This window comes from Vidua chalybeata, chromosome 1, assembly GCF_026979565.1.
Source record: "Vidua chalybeata isolate OUT-0048 chromosome 1, bVidCha1 merged haplotype, whole genome shotgun sequence".
Classification (NCBI taxonomy): domain Eukaryota; kingdom Metazoa; phylum Chordata; class Aves; order Passeriformes; family Viduidae; genus Vidua; species Vidua chalybeata.
The window spans coordinates 65,646,080-65,665,325 of record NC_071530.1 but is presented as its reverse complement, the minus strand read 5'-3'; the positions used below and the strand labels follow the sequence as shown (position 1 = coordinate 65,665,325).

General features: G+C 42.4%; 1 protein-coding gene across 1 annotated transcript in view; it reads right to left on the bottom strand.

Moving 5' to 3' along the window:
* The window catches only part of ADTRP (androgen dependent TFPI regulating protein), a 29,125-nt gene extending 15,575 nt beyond the window's left edge, over positions 1-13,550 (bottom strand). Inside the window, exons 1-3 of the mRNA XM_053955303.1 lie at positions 13,398-13,550; positions 6,047-6,181; positions 4,522-4,623 (exon numbers count right to left, since the gene is read on the bottom strand). Of these exons, the coding sequence (XP_053811278.1) occupies positions 4,522-4,623; positions 6,047-6,181; positions 13,398-13,550 (390 nt within the window). The remainder of the gene's footprint in view (positions 1-4,521; positions 4,624-6,046; positions 6,182-13,397) is intronic.
* Positions 13,551-19,246: the final 5,696 nt, after the last annotated feature.

The window sequence follows — 19,246 nt, the reverse complement described above, 5'->3', positions numbered from 1 at the left end:
CTCACCTGTAAAGTAACATAAATTTTTTTTTTTCCTAGACATGTATGTAGTTTGGGAGCATTATTGTGAAAATGGATGAAACATTAGACCAACTGTATGATCAAAGGTAAAAGAGCTTCAGAGATAGTTTCTTGCCTGCACACATGCATTTTTGGGAATAAGGCCCTGGCTGAATATCCTATCGCTTACTAGCAAATGTTTTGTCTCAATGTCAATGCCAGAATTTTAATTGCCTTTCTCCCTGACATTAGATATGTAGTCTAAGAAACTGATGTTGCACTGCAGCTGGAGGCTGACATGAGACTGAAGTGACACATCCTTTGCCGTGGAGTATTTTTCTCCAGCTGTTCCTTTGCGGGGAGGGTTACGGAGACTGCACCTGTGCACATTGGGGTAGCAGCAGCCCAGGAGGATTCCCTGCCATAACATTTGTCTGTGAAACATATACTTTCTCCCTGAGGAAATGGGCTTATGTCAACAAAAATGGAAACTTCAAAAAAATCTGTGTAGTGCTGGGAAAAGGTAAGCATCTTTGCTCTTAAATGTGTGGGGTGATTAATTTTGTGTGCCATATTCCTCACACACACATTCTTCTTCTTTTGCCAAAAGCTGAATGTAATTGGCAGCCTGTGAATGTCCATAGTTGCCAGACAGCTTAAAATTGAGATACTGTGAAATGCAAACAAATGGAAATGTTTCTCCCTTGTGTAAATATGCAAGAATTATTAAACATTAAATAATGCTTGCAAAGAGAATCGTTTAAGATGGTCAAAGATGAACCTGAGGTTGTTCTTGTGTACACGCCTGGAGCAGGAGTCAAGTTCGAGTGGCCTGGACCAGAGGGTTCTGCCCTACAAACTGAATTTGCGCCTTCTTTTTTGGTTAGTGATGCAGCAGTTTCCTAAAATAGCTGTAGTAAGATGTAATCCTCCACGCAGATAGCCTCACATGAGGGTAAGAGTAACTTATATTCACATAACTTACATTTTTTTCCAGATGGACGTAAATCATACTGATTCAAAATACCATTTCTGTTGATGTAGATGTGTCCACATTGGGGAAGGTGAGGTACAGGCAGAACACGAGCAGCTTGTATATACCAAGGAGATCCAAGATGAGAGGGGACATAGTAAGTCTGGCTGGTACTCCTACTGTAAGAGCATTGGTGGCCTGCTTCAGTGAAGGAAAATTACTTGTATGTACCTTGCTTGTTCTCTCACTCCCTTACATTTTCATTTTTTATTTTCAGATACAGCTTAGCCACAACAGGGCAAAGTGCAAAGGAGCTTCAGAAGCTCAGGCAATGGAGGATCTGTTGTCATCTTTGCTGAATGTCTGTCAGGTAAGAGATGTTTCTTCTGAGCCTCACTTTACCTTCCTTCCTTGTCTATTCTCAGCTTTATAGCTTACAGTATCTTCTGAACATGCACAATTCATAACCATGTGTCAGTAGAGTGCCCAGGGAACTAAAATGCTGTTTTTTGTAAAGGTGAAAGGGTAACACAGCTACAGGGTAAATTAGAAAAAGAGGTGGCCAAACTCAGCTTAGCTGCAGTCTGAAAATAAAGGAAACTGTGCCAACAGACTGAAAATATAAATCTTCTTTTACAAAAACACAATTGTACCATTTCTATTTTTGTGAACACATCTGCTCAACATTTATATGTATCTTTCGTTATAGATCAAAAATGTTTTTGAGTTATCTCTTCTGACCCACGAATGACCCACTTTATTTAGCATTCAATTCTGTCAGAGCTTTCAAAGTGTAGTGTTCCCCAATACTGCCATTAAGTTGAATAATACATGCACATGGTTTGATCCAAGCTGTCTCCAGCAGTTAGTCTCCTTCTGGAGAGTATCCAAATGTTGCTTGAAAAGCGATGACTGGGAAAGAAATAAACAAATTCACTTGACGAATTGGCCAGCGTATCTTTTGTCTCAGCTATCTTCCACTTCAAAAATCTTGTTCAAATAAAATAATTGTACTTGAGACATAAGTAGAGCAGACTTTTTTCATCCCCAAAGGTCAAGGTTTTTTATAAAGATGGTAAAACATAATTATCCCAGGCAAACAGAAGTGGAAACTGAGGCCCATCTTTTGGGTTAAACTCAGTAGAAAAACAAAGAGAGAAACCTAGATAGTCTGGAATATTTGGTCTCCTTCAACTATGAGCAAAATTCCTTTCTACATTAACCATCCTGTCTGCAAAACAAAATGTTTCTGTTCAGAGTGCAAAAACATGAATAAACTGTAGTGCTCACTCTTCAACTCTGGGCTACCAGGTGGGCAACAACAACCCTTTCCCACTGTAAGAGCAGTCTGTGTGAGGAAAAAATTGCTATTAATTTCTGCAAGGAAGGTGCTGCAGCATCACTATTAAGCTAAGGAGCTCAGTATTCCTGAAGTGTGTTTGAATGGTTATTTTTTAAGTACACTTTCCAGTTACATAACAACATATGCTTTTCCAATGTACAACATTAAAATAGACTGAGATTTTTTTTAAAAAGTACTCCCATTGCAAATGATATGGTACTGATGGTTACTACTGATACACCCATGTTTTTCTCCTCCAAAGCCAGCTACATGCTGCTTCAATCTGCCATAAAATGCCTGTAATCTCAGAGCCATAATGCAATAGCAATATGCAAAAAAGAAAAAAGTGTCTGTTTAGCAATCAGAACTTGGAGATTGTCCCTTAAAGTGTTGTATGTCCCTGGATCTCCCTAGTGTTTCCAGCGGATATTTTGTGTTGGAAGAAGGAAATGCCTCAGCTAAGCCTGAAGGCACCTGTTGGAAGGTGTTCTAAACCACAAGGATTGTCAATCACAGGGATCACTCTATGCTCATGGCAGATGTTTTATGCTTGATAGTGACTGGAAGGAAAATTTCCTACCCAGGAACTGTCAAGCACAAGATGTCTGCAGTGTATTAAGAGCTTTAGAAATAAAATACCAGGTTGTGATAGAGGGTTGCTTTATGTGAAGTTTCTCTCTCGTCAAAATAATTTTCAGGAAGAATTGTTTTTCCTTTTTTTAACACCTATTTTTGACATTTCTGATACAAAAAAGCTTTTTGTTGTAGTCAAAATGACTCTGTTATGATATGTAGATGTAGGTAAGGTAAGAAGATGTTATAACTAATATATTTGAGCAGTTCCTGCAAAGAGTTCTTGCACATGAAATAAAAATGTATGCCCTAACAGCTCTCAACCTTCCAATGTCATAAACAAATGTGGAAATGGAAAGGGCAAATTCTCAGCTGTGAGCCAGGATTAAAACAAGCAGCAAAGCCTATCTTCTCTGAGCTTCACTTTGTACTACTCCCCCCTCCCCCTTGCCCAGCACCTCCACCACTGTGAGGATTTTAAACCAGTTGCCCATACCAAATCCTGGACCTGAAACCAGCATGATGCTGAGGACATGAAGAATCTTTCATTTTGGTGGGTGATGGTTTTCAGAAAGAGCAGAGCTTTTTTGCACCTGTGCAGAGGTTTGGACAGCCGCAGAAAGGTCCTGGTGGAAATGAACTGGTGGACAGAGAGCAGGTGATGAGGTTAAAAGTGCATGATGGCTGTGGTTCACCACTCGGGTATCAGCAATGCGGACATGCCTCTGTGTGTTTGGATTCCAGTCACAGGACTCTGAATGCACCTGTCTAAATCAAGGGGCTGCTCAAACCTCGAGCTGTCCTCAGCCAGACACCCCAAATCCTCCCAGATTTACCTTCAACACTCACTGGGGACTGCTGCAATGGATGGCAAGGCACTGTTCTTAAGAAATGAAGTCTGGAGAGAAACGAGTGTTCTATGTGATTATTTCATACTTTTTGGCTTCTCTGATTCAGCCTAACACTGAACCTCTCCCTTCTCTCCCACTTCCTATTCGCCCCACGAGGCCTCCCTGACCTTGCAATCCACCCACAGTTTCCATGTTACTGTCAGCCTCCTTTCACTTGACTGATGAGAAATATGTGATTATTCAACACATCATAAAAATGGCCAGAGCAAATGAAGGAGAAATCTGGAAAGTATTTATAGAAAATCTGTAAACAATCATTGCAATCCAGCTATTCAAAGCTGTGCACACATTAGTTTATTAGCTGTAGAGCTGTCAGATTCTCTTTTGTTATTCCACCTTTTTTAAAAATTAAGGGCTGCTTTGTTACATTCACAGCCATTTTGTATTTCACAGACTTCTGTTAGCAGACACAGTTTCTTTTTTGAGCTACAATAAGTGAGATTTTCTTTCCTTATGACTACACATCATTTCATTGACTTCAGTGGTTTGACAAGCACCGATTAACTGACGTTCCTTGTGTGCTAAAAGGCTTCTTGAGGCAGCTTCAAGCACATGCATCTGATTGCTGCGTACAGCTCAACATCAGATTCAGATAAGCAGGAAGGAGGAGGTGAGAACGGAAAAGCTGTGAAGCTCTTCTGGAAAATGGCACAATACAGTGGTGGGGTACACGTCGCAAAGTCTCCCTTTTCTCTGCAAGAGGCTGAGGTGTTTCTTACTCACCATAGCATGATTTAACCAGAGCGGGATGACTCCATCAAGGCTTTTGGGGTAAACCAGCTCTCGGTTGTAGGTATACAGTGTCCAAAAGGATATACACACAAACTGGAACCAAAATGCAAAGTGAAAGAAATTTAAAAATGGAAGACAAATGTAACTGAAAGGATTTGGTTAGTGCTTTCATTTCTGAGAAGGCAAAATGTCCCCATGCTTTTTTACATGAAAAATGATGACACTGCCAGATAAACTCATGTTATCTCACATTTACTCAGAGATGCAGTGTTCTGTGTTGATACTGAGAGAAAAAAAAAACCCTGCTTTATAAACTGCCAACACTGACATTTTCTGTGGAATCTGAGATTAGCTGCTGCTTTTTTTTTTTCCTATTTTCCTTTCCCTTTGCAGATGGAATCTTTTGATGGTCAAGTAGTTCTCCTCAAGGGACTGTCTGTCAAGCTTTTGTTTTGCTCAGTAACAAAGTAAAAACAGATCTTGATAAGGCAGTTCACATAAACTTACCCTTTACCTTCACAACTCATAAGACTAATTCCTAAATTGCAGGTGAAAGCTGCACACTGTGGGAACCCATTTTTTTCCCCAATAAATCAGGAATTACAGTGGGACAACTTAACTGGAGGAAACGGTCCCTGTTGTCAGTTACTGATACCTAGAAGCTGATTAGTAATTTTTGGCCTGGCTTTGTATTTGAGCACACTTTGTGCTTGGGGTTAGAAATCAGGGGTGTGAGATGCTGGAAGAGGGAGACTGTGCCACAGTCCTGCAGGCATGGTGAGGATGCATGGTGGGATATGAGAACAGCATGGTGAACACTCTGACTCCATCCCTGGCAGGGCTTTTTTATGGAGCTAGCTAGCTGAGCTGCTTGTGGACCATGTTTAAGCAGTATTTCTCAGCCCTCTGAGATTCAGTGGTGGCTGCAGGCATCACTCTTACAGAGTGTACCTACATGTGTAAATAACCCATCAGTTCCTGTCCAGCCCACAGCATTTTGATAAAACAGCATTGTCTGTGAGGGAGTAGGTGATCCATGATGAATCTGGCGTAGGCTGTGACTGTAATTATTTTTCCATGAATCTGTTTCTCTCCAGTGCTTATTTAAAGCTATTCTGGCATCAAAGAAGGAGATGTGAGGTTTTGCTGCCTCTTAGGTACCCTCTCGTGTCCTCCTGACCTGTGCTGCCCTTTAGAGAAAAGCCCTAAGTTGATAAATCCACAGCTATTTATTTGGACCATGAGATTAACAGAGAGGTTACATCTCATTCACCCTTTGGGGTCAATCTGTGTCCACTTGAGGACAGCAACCCTAATGTTTGTGCAAGAGGCTTTGCTCCCAACCACGACAGGCTCAGCATTGTTTCTTCTTCTAAATGGTCCAAAACCATTCCAAATTCAATGGTAAAAGAAAGCCCTTAGTTCTTATCTATTTAATACACATACTTTTGATGCTATACACCCCTAATCATTTATGCAAATGTTATTTTCACATACAGAGACAAAGAGTACTTACTGTGGACACTGGGAAAGCCAGGACACTGAAAAGAAGGTCTCTGCTGGAAATTATACACTTAGCACATCGCAGTTTCTTAATTAGTCTCAACACATCAGCCAGGAAGGACACCCCATAGAAGACAGCCTGCAAAACCTAAAGTAATTACACCTGATGAGGGAAACTCATCCAGCTTTCATTAGCATGTTCCTCAATGAAATCTGTTCTTGCTCTTCAGGGAGCTGTTTTGTTCATGAGCTGCAAGCCTGTGTGAGGGAAATAGCTGTTGGCTAAATCTCTTTTACTAACCCAAGCTGATTCAATAAAGTTGGTCAGGAGATAACTTTAATGGTATCCCAGTTAATAAATTAAACAGAGATGTGTAATGCAATTCAGATGGGTGAAGTGAAGGGACACGTTGAAAGCCACCTCCATCACACTTCCTATGTTAAAGGTTGACCACTGTATATATCTGAGCAGGAGAGAACAAATTATGCAAGGACATATTTCCTGTAAAGCAATTACTAGATAGCTTTTCCACTATTTAGCCAACACAGGTTCTTCTTTCTAGGGACTCACAGTGCAGCTGATCTTAGTGCCAAGTAGCTCAAAATGATCTAAGGTGAGAATTAGGTGCAGAAGTTACAAAAACAGAACCTCTTTTGCTGAACTCAGAGGGATTCAAGAAAGGATTTCAAGTGCTTAGAAGCAAAGATCCAGACATCGGCAACTAAAAATGAAGTTTTATTTAAGTTTAAATGAAACTATTTATAGCTAATGAATTTTAGGATTGGGAGGTTGTGTTTTGAAGTTTTTTTCCTTCTTTCTTTAAATCATTTATAGGTAGTGAGGGTGGGATTTTTTGGGAGGACACTAGGATGATTTGGTAAAGAATTAGATACATGCACAGCAACAAAACAGAGTTCTCCAAATTACGTGTAAAATTGTCATAATATTGTGGTTTAAACCAATGTTGCTTTTCTAATTGCTTAATTTTTCTCTCCTAACACTACACAGCAAATCAAGATGAACCAGATTTGTCAGACACGCAAAGGCAGAATAGAACCTTGCAGAAAAATACTTCTCCCACTGTCTGCATTTAGCATCAAGTCAGTTCAGTTCACTTAGCTCATGGGGTGACCTCTTCTTTTTAAGGCTAGGTTGTCCTAGAGTAATGCAAAGTGGGAAATGCAGCCTACTGCAAACACTGGATCAACTAGTGATGCTTAAATGGAAAGAGGGCTACAGTTTTCAGGATGAGATCTCTTTTACCATGATCTTACTCTGACTCAGATATTTATTTAGAGCAAAGTCTCTGAAGTTGTGGCTGGTTATTTCATCAGTTTCTGAAGAAGCTGAAAAGGGTGGTGCTTGGGAGGGGACAGGATTAGTGCAATGTTTTTCCATAAGAAATTCCTTTATTATCAAAATACATGAGGGGAGGAGGAGACTATGATTTCACCATCCATGTTGTCAAACAAGGGCTTCTCAGTTGTCAAACTGAGTCTTCCTGGGCAACAAAATTTCCATAGTTTGAAGTTATCTGCAACCATCCCTAAACATTTTATTTCTTCCCAGCACATGGAAAAGATACAGTCTTCCTTCCCTATCCTTTCCACAACCCAGAGACCCACGACAGTAAGTACCACTGTTGGATTGTCCTCCTCCCTGTGCAGACCCACAGCAGTGGAGGTAGGATAGTGCTGACACAGGCTGAGTAACTGGCCCAGGATCACCCAAGACCAGGGACCAGAGGTTGTGCATCACCCAGTTCAGCTGCAAAGCCACATGTTTCCTATCAAGGCCTAGGATGAATAGACATATCTTTACATAAAAAAAAAAAAAAAAAAAAACCCAAGCAGCTTCATCAGAACCCACTGAGGTTTTTGTTCAATTTTCAGGCACCCAAAGCAGCTCTTTTGTGTGTGATTTTTTCCCTCCCCATTATCACAATTAGCAGGCAGTACTTCAGTCAGTAGGGATTCAGCCATCCAAGTCATGGGTCTGTTCAGTAAAGTCCATGCTGGGGTGCAGTGTGCACAAACACAAGTTCAGCCCAAGTGTCTGTCCCAATCCTTGGCCTCACCAGGACACCAATACTGAGTTCTCAAAGAGCTAAGAAAAGCCTGGTAATAAACAGAAGCTCTTGTTACACCCTGTAGAGTCAGCAGTAACTTTCTGTAAAAGGCATGAAAAATGAACGTGAGGGTGGTGACAGTCCAGTGACACATAGTGACTAATTGCCAATAAAGCAATTAGGGAGAAGCCTGGTTCCCAGAGGATGGGGCTATTATTATCTTGTTCATGGTCAGCCTTACATTAATCATGGGACAGGGATAGGCTGCTTCTTTCCCCGCTTCAAAATTAACTAAAATAAACATTACTGAAAAGAAACAGTCCCAAAACAGCCACATTCTCAGCCTGGTAAATATTCTGTTATTCACAGGGGAGGACAATGTTATCTTCTGTATGGAAAATTCTTATCTGAATGTGTAACCTGACCCATTTCTCCTGCTAAACATGGAGAAGAACAACTCCTGAAGAAGTCTGAACTCAGCCTCAGGAGCTTGAACTTATGCTGCTGCACATCTACCCTTGTTCATCACCATAGATTCAAAGGTGTTTCAGACAATTTAGTCCTCACCCTGTATTTTCAAGAGCAATGGAAGGTTATACAAGTATTTTTCAAACCAGAAAAATAAACTTAGCTAGGATCATCCCTAGTACTGCGCAGTCTGGCATTGTACACTCCCAGTAGATTAAAATCCGAGCTCCAAACCCACTGGGGTTATTCTTCTAAGAAAGGTGCATCCAAGTCTTGTAGCCCTCCATTAAAGGAAAAATGTTGACATAAAAAAAAAAAAAAAAGTGAAAACATCAAATTATTCCAGATGTCCTGTGAATTTCCCAAGCAGCAGTGCTGGCACTCAAATCCATTGCAGGCGCTCATGGAATATAAATCCACTGGCTGTAAATAGAAAGGATTCCCTAAAGTGTTCCCACACGAACAGAAGGAAGACTGGAAGCATTCAGAAAGCTAATGATTAACCCAAAGAGGAGAATATGGATATGATTATCCCTGCTGGAGAGAGGCTGCTTTCCCCTCTAGACCCTGCAGACTTCCATGGTGCTGGGTGCTGTAGAAACATTTAATTTTGCCAGATCAATTTTCCAAACTGAGACTCACGGTGACAAAGACAAAGCTCAATTTTTATCTGGTGCACTGATCAAAAGGGTGTTTCTGTTTAACTAACCTGACATGATTTACTTTTGTGTATAAGATCTTGCCATATGTGTATATTGAAATCTCCAACTAGTACAAATAAATCGGGCTCCAAGCTCTGCCCTTTAGGGAGGGATAAATCCAATATTCTGAGCAAGTTATTAGACATAAAAGTCAACATTTAGCATAGACACACATCCATTCACATGATAGTGTCTTGGAAAATATCTTTACTAAATAGTGGGCCTGTTCTGAAATAAATACAAAGCAGTTTTCAGGACAATTGAAAAGTATTTCCATTATGAAAGACAAAAGTGTAAGGAATAAACTGAGGCAGGAACACAATTAATAGTTTTTAAAGGTGCAGTGTGTTCATTATGCAGTGATTTACTAATGGATTTACAGCTGTGAGTAGATTTTTATGAGCTCAGATATTTCAGGCAATGAATGATTCCGCTTGCACTGTTTTATGTCACAGATGAATGAAATTAATACAAAACTGGTTTTATCTGTCATTTCTGCTTCTTCAATAATGGGTCAAAGAACCTCTTTGATACAAAGCCTACTTATCCTTTTTTTTTCCCCTACAAAAATATTTCCTTACTGAATTTTGATTGCTATTATCATTAAGAAGATGAATCTGAAGCAATGTCAGAGATGTAGCTCTCTCGGGAGAGCCACATGACTAACAAGGAATTGAATGAGGTGCTAAAAGAGGGTACTATCTAGAAGGAATTCTTCCAGCATGTCTACAGCAAAACTGGGAGACAAGCAGCATTTCCATCCCCAGATAATGTTACTTTTCCCAGTATTTCTATTTCAGATCATGGTGAGGCAGCCAGAACAGCTTTCCACAGAAAGACAATTTAAAATGCTATTCCAAAGAAATAAGAGAAATTTTAGAGGGAAAATTTCCAAGTGATTCAGACAGCCAGTGCCAGAACCCAGGCAATCCCAATCTGGCAAGACCCAGGCAGAAGAGCTGGACAAAGCCTGTCTCTGTGTTCCTGGCTCTGGGGAAGCTTCCAAGGCACTGCCCAGCACATCAGATCCACTGAACTAGAGCAGCCCAGTGTGAAGATTTTGCCTGCTCCTCTTCCTCACAACCATAGTTCCCAACATCCCCAGGTGTTTTCTAGGGCTGTGTCCAGACTGACAGAAATTCAGTGCATTAGATGTGCACCCAATGGACAAGTGTGGTTGACAGGCACCTCTTGTTCCTCAATGTTCCTCAGCAACAACAGGGAGTGGCTTAATGCCAGACCATGGGATGAGTCCTTTAAGTCCAGTGGAGCCCCACAGAGAGCACCACAGCATGTAGGACATGTTGTCTTCTCACCCTCTTCCTCTCTTATACAGCAGTTCAAGAACCTTTTCACACCTTTTTGCTGCCACTTTACCAATAAATGCTACCCAGTTCAGCATGAGAAGGGGGTGACAGCATTTATTTCCCTAATGCCTCTTCATTTTTTGGCAATCCTTTCTTGAAATAAATAAATCTCTCAAGAAAAAGGACTACCATCCATGAAGGAGTAATTTTGCACTCCCTTACCCATTGCCACGTTTTCTGCATGAGATAGGCAATATCTTCAGCCCAAACCTTCAGCCCTATTGGCTGGCAGCTCCATTTTAGCATTGGGATCAGATCAATGAGTGGTTAAAATCTGTGAGTCAAAAGACTGGGGAAGTGGTGCAAGAGCCCTCACTGATGGAGATTTAGTAAGTCCTGAGCTGTTCAGGAAATCTGTAAATGAGCTGGCAAAGGGAGCAAATACTGAGGTGGTACACTTTCATGAATCTGATGGAGTTTTTCTCCCTGTCAAAGCGACCTGACTGCAAAATTGCCAAAGAATCTCAGGATACTGAGTGCCTGAGTGATCAAATAGTAGGCAAAAAGCAGTGTTGATAAGTGCAATGTAAAGCATTTAAGAAAAATATTAAAAAGCAGCTTAAATTATATATTTTTCAACAGTGGGTTCTATATTAGCTGTCACCATCCAGTAAAGAAATATTAGACTCAGTGTGGATAGCTCCCTCAGTTTGCTGTCTCGTTGCCTATCAGTGATCAAAAAAGACAAATAGAGAGATAAGAGTAGTCAAAAAGAATTAAACTACAAACAAGGAAACACCTTTAGGCCACTGTATAAACCCATATATGCTCATAACTTGACCACTGCAGCCTGCCCCACCTACTCCCTCCTGAAACTTGAAAAACTGCTGTAAAGGGTGACATGGATGCTTTAATGAAAGAAGCAACCCTTTGTGAAGAGAAATGAAAAAGGCTTGGATTTACAGCCTGCAGAAAACAGTAACTGAGAGGATAATTTAATGCCACTCTAATGAGTGGCAAAGAAAACGTGAGCAGGGATGGATGATTAGATTACAACACAGAAATAATGAGGCATCCAGCTCAGTTGTTAAGGAAGCAGGTTTACACCAACAAAATGAACTGCTCTTTCACACAAGGCACGCTTGCCTCATTGTACAGGGGATAGGGAAAGTACCATAAGTATGAACAGGCATGTTTTTCCTTCAGGTAGATGAAAGGAAGGCTTTGAATGGATATTAGCTACCTTAGCCTGGATTTATTTTTTGGCTGGATATGCTAGTGGGACAGTAAAGCTATGGAAACTTCAGTTCATGCTTGTACATGCTCTTGCCCTGCGCAGCCTTTCCCTCACCATCCACTGCTGGTCACTAAGGGAAGCTGGATGACAATTTCAGTGAGGATTTCTTCATCCCAAAATATTGGGAGATTGGTTACTTGCTTTGTTCTTTTGATCCCATGCTTTAGAGCTGAGTGGTAAATCTCAGTATAATGGTGCCAGGGGATGGGGGTGGAGATGCTATTTTGCCTGAAAGTATGGGTGGTATTTTAGTGGGCTCAGTTATTCCCCAAAAATGGCAATACTGATAAACAGACAACATTGCAATTAGCAGTACAAATGCCACCTGACTGCAGTGATATATATATGTCCTCATCCTTCCACAGCTGGCTTGGCCACTGAGGAGAGCGCTGGAGCTCCCAGAATCCCTGGGTTGTTGTGGTCACTTCACTTGCCATTCACTGCCTCTTGGTTGCAAATGTTTCACAGAGTCACAGAATGGTTGAGGATGGAAGAGAACCAAATTCCACACCTCCCTGAAGGTCTCCAAAAGCCCCACTTGGAGCTGGGGAGCATTTAGGCTTCCACTAAACTCCAGCATAGGGTGTCTCCTTCTGAAGGGTAAAAGACAAACATGCCCCAGACCAGACCTCTCACTGATATTTGACTCTGATGGTCACACAGAATGGATGAAAGGCTATGTAGGTCCCTGCAGTCATCCTTCAAATTAGCAAGTGTGCCTGAAATTTTTCCCTCACAGGAAATCTCGCCACAAGCCTGGTCTTTCCACCCCAACAGCACTACTTCCCCGAGCTGCTGATGAACGCCTTGGACTCTGAACAAGCCTTCTCCCCTGGGTATCTCATGTACTTTCACTTTGATTTCTATCCTGTGAAATGATAGCACCAGAAGAACCAGAAGACATTACAGTCTCTCTTTTTCCATGTGCTTTTAGGAAATGTACAACCAGTTGAAAGCACTGATGAAACTCATGTAATAATATCACAAGCACCTCTCTCCACAGGCTGGTATTTCTTTCCCTTGTGTTCTCAACTGATTGTCAAATGAAGCAGGTACTCTGAATGGCTAAATTAGCACGGTGGTCTGCTTTGTTTCCCTTTTCTTGTAATTTAGAGGACATAAAAGCCTATTAAAAAAATTGAAGTAAAACTCCAAGCAGTGTTGAAATGTTTTGAATCAAGGGTTAGAAAACAGGCACCAAACTTGTATGTGTCCTGGCAGGCCATACCCCCACTTTTCTGTCCTTTTCCTCACTGACAATGTCTCTTTTACAAGGAGGCAGCTAGCTTCAAAGTACTTTCTGAAAACCAAGCATCTCACCAGTCAATATTCTTTCTGCATGAAACCTGTGAATACATTTCACAGCACAAGTACAAATCCCTCCTTAGTTTCCTTTGGGGTAAAAACCACCAAAGGAAGCAGTTTAACAGCAGCAAATACACCAGCTGCATATGTCTTGAGGCGCAGATGGCAGACAAACAAATAGACATATTGGTATCACTGTACAACACAATTTGCTTACCAGATTGAGGACTGTCAAATATTTCCACTGCCCACCGTAAAGGAACACTTCAGATGGCCGCTCCTCTGTTTTCACATGTGTGATGGAATAGGCAACAAAAAAGTACCAGACAAAAGCAAGGCAGTGGTACGTGGCAAGAGTAGAGATTTCCATGCTTCAGCCAAGAGCAACTGACAGCTGCTCTGAAAGCAGCTTTTCTCTTAAGGTGCTCAGTGCATGGGATAAGGCAAGGCAGGACGGTTTACTTCAGAGCAGTCTCGGGACACAATGTCACTTTGCTCTAGTCAAAAGGAAAAACCACAAGGCTGTGAATTTTGCTTCTACTTGTTTTCCTTTTCACTTTACAGATAGGCTGGGGGTAGGGGGGATGAGAAGAATAGGCTTATTCCCTGGATTTATATGCCTTGCTCAAGATTAACAAAGATTAGTCTCAGAGTTATATAAGTTTTGGGTTGGCTTATTTTTTTGCAAAAGTGGGGAGGGGGAGTTTTGCTGCTGATTTTGTGTAACAGGCTGTCATGTGTTGGGTAGAGAGTGAAAACAAGCAACATTTTCCTCACTTGTAGCTGTGTGTGCAGCCATGTCCCCAGCTCAGCTTGGGAAGCCTCTGTGACTGTTTTTGCCCCGTGACAAAGAAAGAAGTGGGAAATGTCTGTGAAAGAAAAACCTAGTTGATTTGTTTATAGGCTATGGAGGTAGCAAGGAAGCTGACAGGATTCATAGGCAAAGGTCCTTGGGGCTGAAAATCTCTCTGGCTGCTGACATTTCTTTGTGGGAAAAGGCTCTGCCACCTTTATGCTGCGCCCAGCAGCTGGAATTCGTCACAGCTGTGCATGGCAGGTTGGATAAACCCTAAGTCACTCTGAAGCTCTGGCAGGGATGGAGACACAGGGCAAAGGCCTTGGGTGACAAACAGGAAGTGCTGAGCAGCGTGTCTTGCCTCTCTGCTGCTTTATTTGCTGCCATTCACCTTCAGACAGCCCTTCTTCACTGGCACAACATCACCGCATCATCAGGGCCCAGAAGAAGAGAAGAACCAACACAAAATGACCCTAAAATGAAGCAAACAAAAAAAAATCCCATGAGAATGGTTGCTTTTCCCTCTCCTCCTGCCTCACCAAGCAGTCATAACTAGCACTGGAAAACACAGAGTCGTCATAACTGCTGCACTCTCAGCAGTAATTACCATCTGAGTGTTTCTCAGGGGCCTTGATGGGGAGCATGGATCACACCCCAGCCCATAGCTGGACCTTCCTCATGCAGGATGGGGAGGCAGGATGCTCTTCCTGCCCCTGCAGACATTGCCCGGTGGGCAGGGCTCAGCTTTGGCCAAGCAGACTGCATTAGGAGATCTCTTTTTCCTCCCCTTTTAACTGGCCTACAGATGGTATTGAGCAATCTGCTGTGTTATGGTTTGGTTTGTTTTTATCTGGCTTTTTCCCCTCCCCTCCTACTGGATGCAAGGCTCCATGTGGGATAATTTCCTATGAATTCAGACAGCAATGTGCCTGCATGTTGGGCAACAGACCTCACGCTAAGGCATTTCAGTATTCTCCTGTGTTTCATTGACTTCTCCCCTAATTCAGATTGCCCGCATCCAGATCCCCCAGGCATTCCAGCCACCACAATCCCAGTGAATTGTTGCTGCCTTACTTATGAAAAATAAAGATGTAGAGCCTTCCGTGGTTGTTTGAGGTTGGGAGAGAAAACACACTGCCAGGAAAAAAGGGGAAAAAAAAAAAGGAAAACAAGATGGGATTTTGTTTTTTGTACTCTGACAATGTCACCAGTCTTTTCATATAATCACAGAATCCTAGAATTTTTTGGGGTAGGAAGGGACCTTAAAGATCATCTAGTTCCATCTCCCCTGTTATAGGAAGGACATCTTCTACCAGAGCAGGTTGCTCAAAGCCGCATCCAGCCTGGCCTCGAGCACTTGAAGGGATGGGGCATCTACAACTTCTCTGGGCAGCCTGTTCCAGTGCCTCACCACCAATGAAGTATTTCTTCCTAATAGTTAAGTTAAACCCCTCCTCTGTCAGTTTAAAGCCATTCCCCCTTATCCTGTCATCAAATGCCCTTGTAAGAAGTCCCTCTCCAGCTCTCTTGCAGAACCCCCTTTAGGCACTGGAAGGCTGCCCTGGAGCCTTCACTTCTCCAGGCTGAACAACTCCAGCTGCTCCAGCCCTCTGAGGATCTTTGTGGCTTTCTCTGGACTTGTACAACAGGTCCATGTCCTTCTTATGAACAGAGGAGGGGGGTAGTGTGTCCATCAGGTCAAAGTAGTGTGGCCATCAGGTCAAAGGAAGTGATTCTACCCTGCTATGCCACTCTCATGAGTCTCCAGCATTCAGCAGGAATGGTGGGGTCTCATGAGGGTGGCATAGGGGGGCAGAATCACTTCCTTTGATCTGATGGCCACACTACTTTTTTTGCAGCCCAGGATACATTTGGCTTTCTGGGCTGTAAATGAACATTTCCAGGCCATGCTGAGCTTCTCGTTAACAACTCCCAGACCTTCTTTCAGGGCTGCTCTCAATCCATTCTCCCCCAGCCTGTACTTGTGCTTGGATTGCCCTGACCCAGGTGTAGGACTTTGCACTTGGCCTTGCTGGACTTCATGAGGTTTGCACAGTCCCATCTGTCCAGCCTGTCCAGGTCTCTCTGGATGCCATCCCTTCCCTCAAGTGTGCTGACTGCACCACACAGCTTGGTGTCTGCAGCAAACTTGCTGAGAGTACACTCAATCCCACTGTCCGTGTCACCGACAGAGATGTTAAGTAGCACTGGTCTTGATACCAACCCTTTAGGAATGCCACTTCCACTGCTGTCCACTTGAACACTGAGCTGTTGACCACAGCTCTTTCCAACTATTCAGTCAATTCCTTATCCACTGAGTGGTTCCTCTGTCAAATTTGTGTCTCTCCAGTTTAGCGACAAGGATGATGTCATGTGGGACAGTGTCAAATGCTTTGCTCATGTCCTAGAAAATCTAGAAGAAATGGTTTTCTTTTGCCTTTACAGAATTTCTGGGTGGGGCACTGCCATTATGAGATGCTCTTCCTTGTGAAGAAAGAAAGAGAATACACTCATCCCTGTGACAAAAGGCAGGAAGAGAATAGGACACTGGCATGGAAGGGTCCTTTTTATTAATAGCTTGCATACCAAAGTCACCAGGCAGTCAGCTCTTTTAAAAAGTAATCTTCACACCAGTCTTTCTGAGGTTGAGTGCAACTTAAGAAATGGGAAGGCTGAGCATTCTGCTCAGTAGGTGCCTGAATGCATGCAAATGAATGTAAATATATGCAAAACTGCAAGGTGTGTTTTTTCTTTTCTGGAGGATTTTGGCCAGTATGGCTGGGAAGGTGTCAAGTGCGGTGACAGTTTTCTGATGTGGACATCTGTCCCTCAGACTGAGACCATCTGCTTTGTTTTCCCATACACAAGAACGAAGATACATTCCCTTCAGCCTAGCTAAGGGATAAAATTTGGATGCAGAAACATTGCGAAGAAAGCATGAGCACCAAATAGGATCTGAAATCCAACACTCCACACTTCACGGAGTCTTTCTTATTCCACAGCCAGTGTGATGTAGCAAGCAAATACACGGGAAAGGTCATATCTTATGTCATCTCTCCATGGGTATGAAGATCAACTGAAGGTTCAGTGGAATAGGGGATTTCAGCCCACATCTTTTTGCAGTGAGTGGAAAAAGGAAGAAGGTGCACACTGGGGTGCAGCAGATGTGCTGCTGCAGATCTAGTGGGACTGTTTAGGGAAATACCATTTTCCATCTGCTTGGTACCACACCCCAGCTTGCATCTGCTTCTCCCCTGGAGCTGAGCCACATTCACACACTCTGACAATGCTCCCAATCCACTTCAGGGGCTCATCTGATTTGTGCAGCAATGGCTGACTTTGTGCTGAAGCAAACTGGGAGCTCCCAGTTAGTTCATTAACATGGTTCAGCTGAAGAATGGAACAAGTGACTGGAGACGTAAATCACCTCGTGTCCACAAAACGTCCTCTGCTCATTCCCAAATCTATGAGAGTGATTTAGGCCATCTTGCTTGGCTGCACTGAAATGGGTTTGACTCACTCATGTTATTAATATGGTTCAGGTACAGAGGTGACAGCAAACAGTGCAAAGTGGCAATATCTTAGATAATTGTGTGTCTTCACTGATGGGCATGGTATTTCCAGGCCATCAAGCAGCCCCCAGTTAAGTCCATCATTATCATAATAGTGTTTAATTACCACCTCAACCTGAGCTAATGAAGCAGCTGATAGAAACAAATATTCTTGCTTCCTCACATCTGACAATTTGTTTAGGGACCAGATAGGTGCCTTTCAAATCTTCTTCAATATTTTTGCACTGGCAAGGCTTCCTCGCTGCCATGGCAGCATCCAGTGATGGCAAAATGAGTGAGAGCAAGGCAGGAAATTACTGGCAAGTGAGAGCAGTTAGGATCAAGTCATAGGAACAGACTCAAAGCCATGTAAAAGTCTAGGAAAGGTTTGGGGACTTAAAAAAACCCATCTTTGTGCCTAGCTCTCCTTTCTAGGCACTATCTAAGAATACGAGACTGGTACAGAAGGGGGTCTTGCTTCTGCCAGAGTGATTTTGTAAGGAGAAAAACCACAAGGAGTTGGGCAAGTACATCTTTCTTCTAGTTTTTTGATGCGTGTTTCTGTCCTTGACACCGTTCTGCTATTTCACATGTAGATTTCCCAGTTTGGTTGTTTTTAATTTACTGCTGTTGTCAGCTGGCTTGCATTAGGGGCAGCATTCCTTGCAAGGGGGGCCCGGGGCTGTTCTTGTGCAGCATCCTCTGTGCAGAATGTGAATGTGTCTGGGGGCTCTGCTTCTCTCCTTCTGGCTCAGCTGCAGGTAGTGCGGGGCTCTGTGTGGAAGATGTATTTTCTGACAAGCCCTGTCTGAGAAAGCTTTTTAGCATGTAGTGTGAGGCTGCCTGAGCTCTATGTCCCCAGGGACATCTACAATGACAATTCATTCTATGACAGCCCCAATGTGTGAAATGAAACATAATTGACAAAATTGCTAGCTCCACATAGTCTGCTCCAGTCATCATCAAATCCTGAGGCAAAGTTATATGGTTGGTGTAATTCACAAGACTTAATTCTCTCTGGTTTTATTTGTCTTGGGCTTTGGTAGCTTCTGGGAGTTCTGGTTGAGTTAACTTTTCTTCGCAGCCGTGCAAGTAACAAATGTAAAAATATTTTAACTTCTAATAAAAGCTGAGGGCTTTGCCCAGCAATGCAGCAGTGATAGCAACAAGTAATGAAGATTGATTAAAAATATCCTGAAAGATTTCACTACAAGTCTGAGAATAAGCAATGCTGCAACATCTACCTAAACTGTGTGTGGCAAGCAGGAAAATTTTACAGTTCTTAGACAGCTTATGCACCCTTCTGCATGCACCTCTCCTCTCTCTTGTGTAATATTAATATTTTTAATATGTATTTTTAAGGAGAAGGCAGGAAATGGCTTACCTCATCTTGATGTCTTTGTTCTGAATTGAATTAAAAGGTTGTTCCAAAAAGCCAAAATTCAGAGGGATTTCTCAGTCCCAAAGGGATGATTTGTGTACAAGCAGAAATTGGATTCAGTAGTTGGAAGTATTTGCTTAGATTTCAGAGTTTCTCCTTCTCATTGAGTTGGCTTTTAAACTGTGTGTTTATTCAGACTGCTAAATGAAATGTCACTTTGATCCAAGCCCAAAACTTCCTATGTAACAATGATTTGACATTTCTGACTCTTAAGTGAACGAGAATTATGACATTAATCAAAACAAAACCTTTTCAGCTAACAACTTGGATTCTAAAAG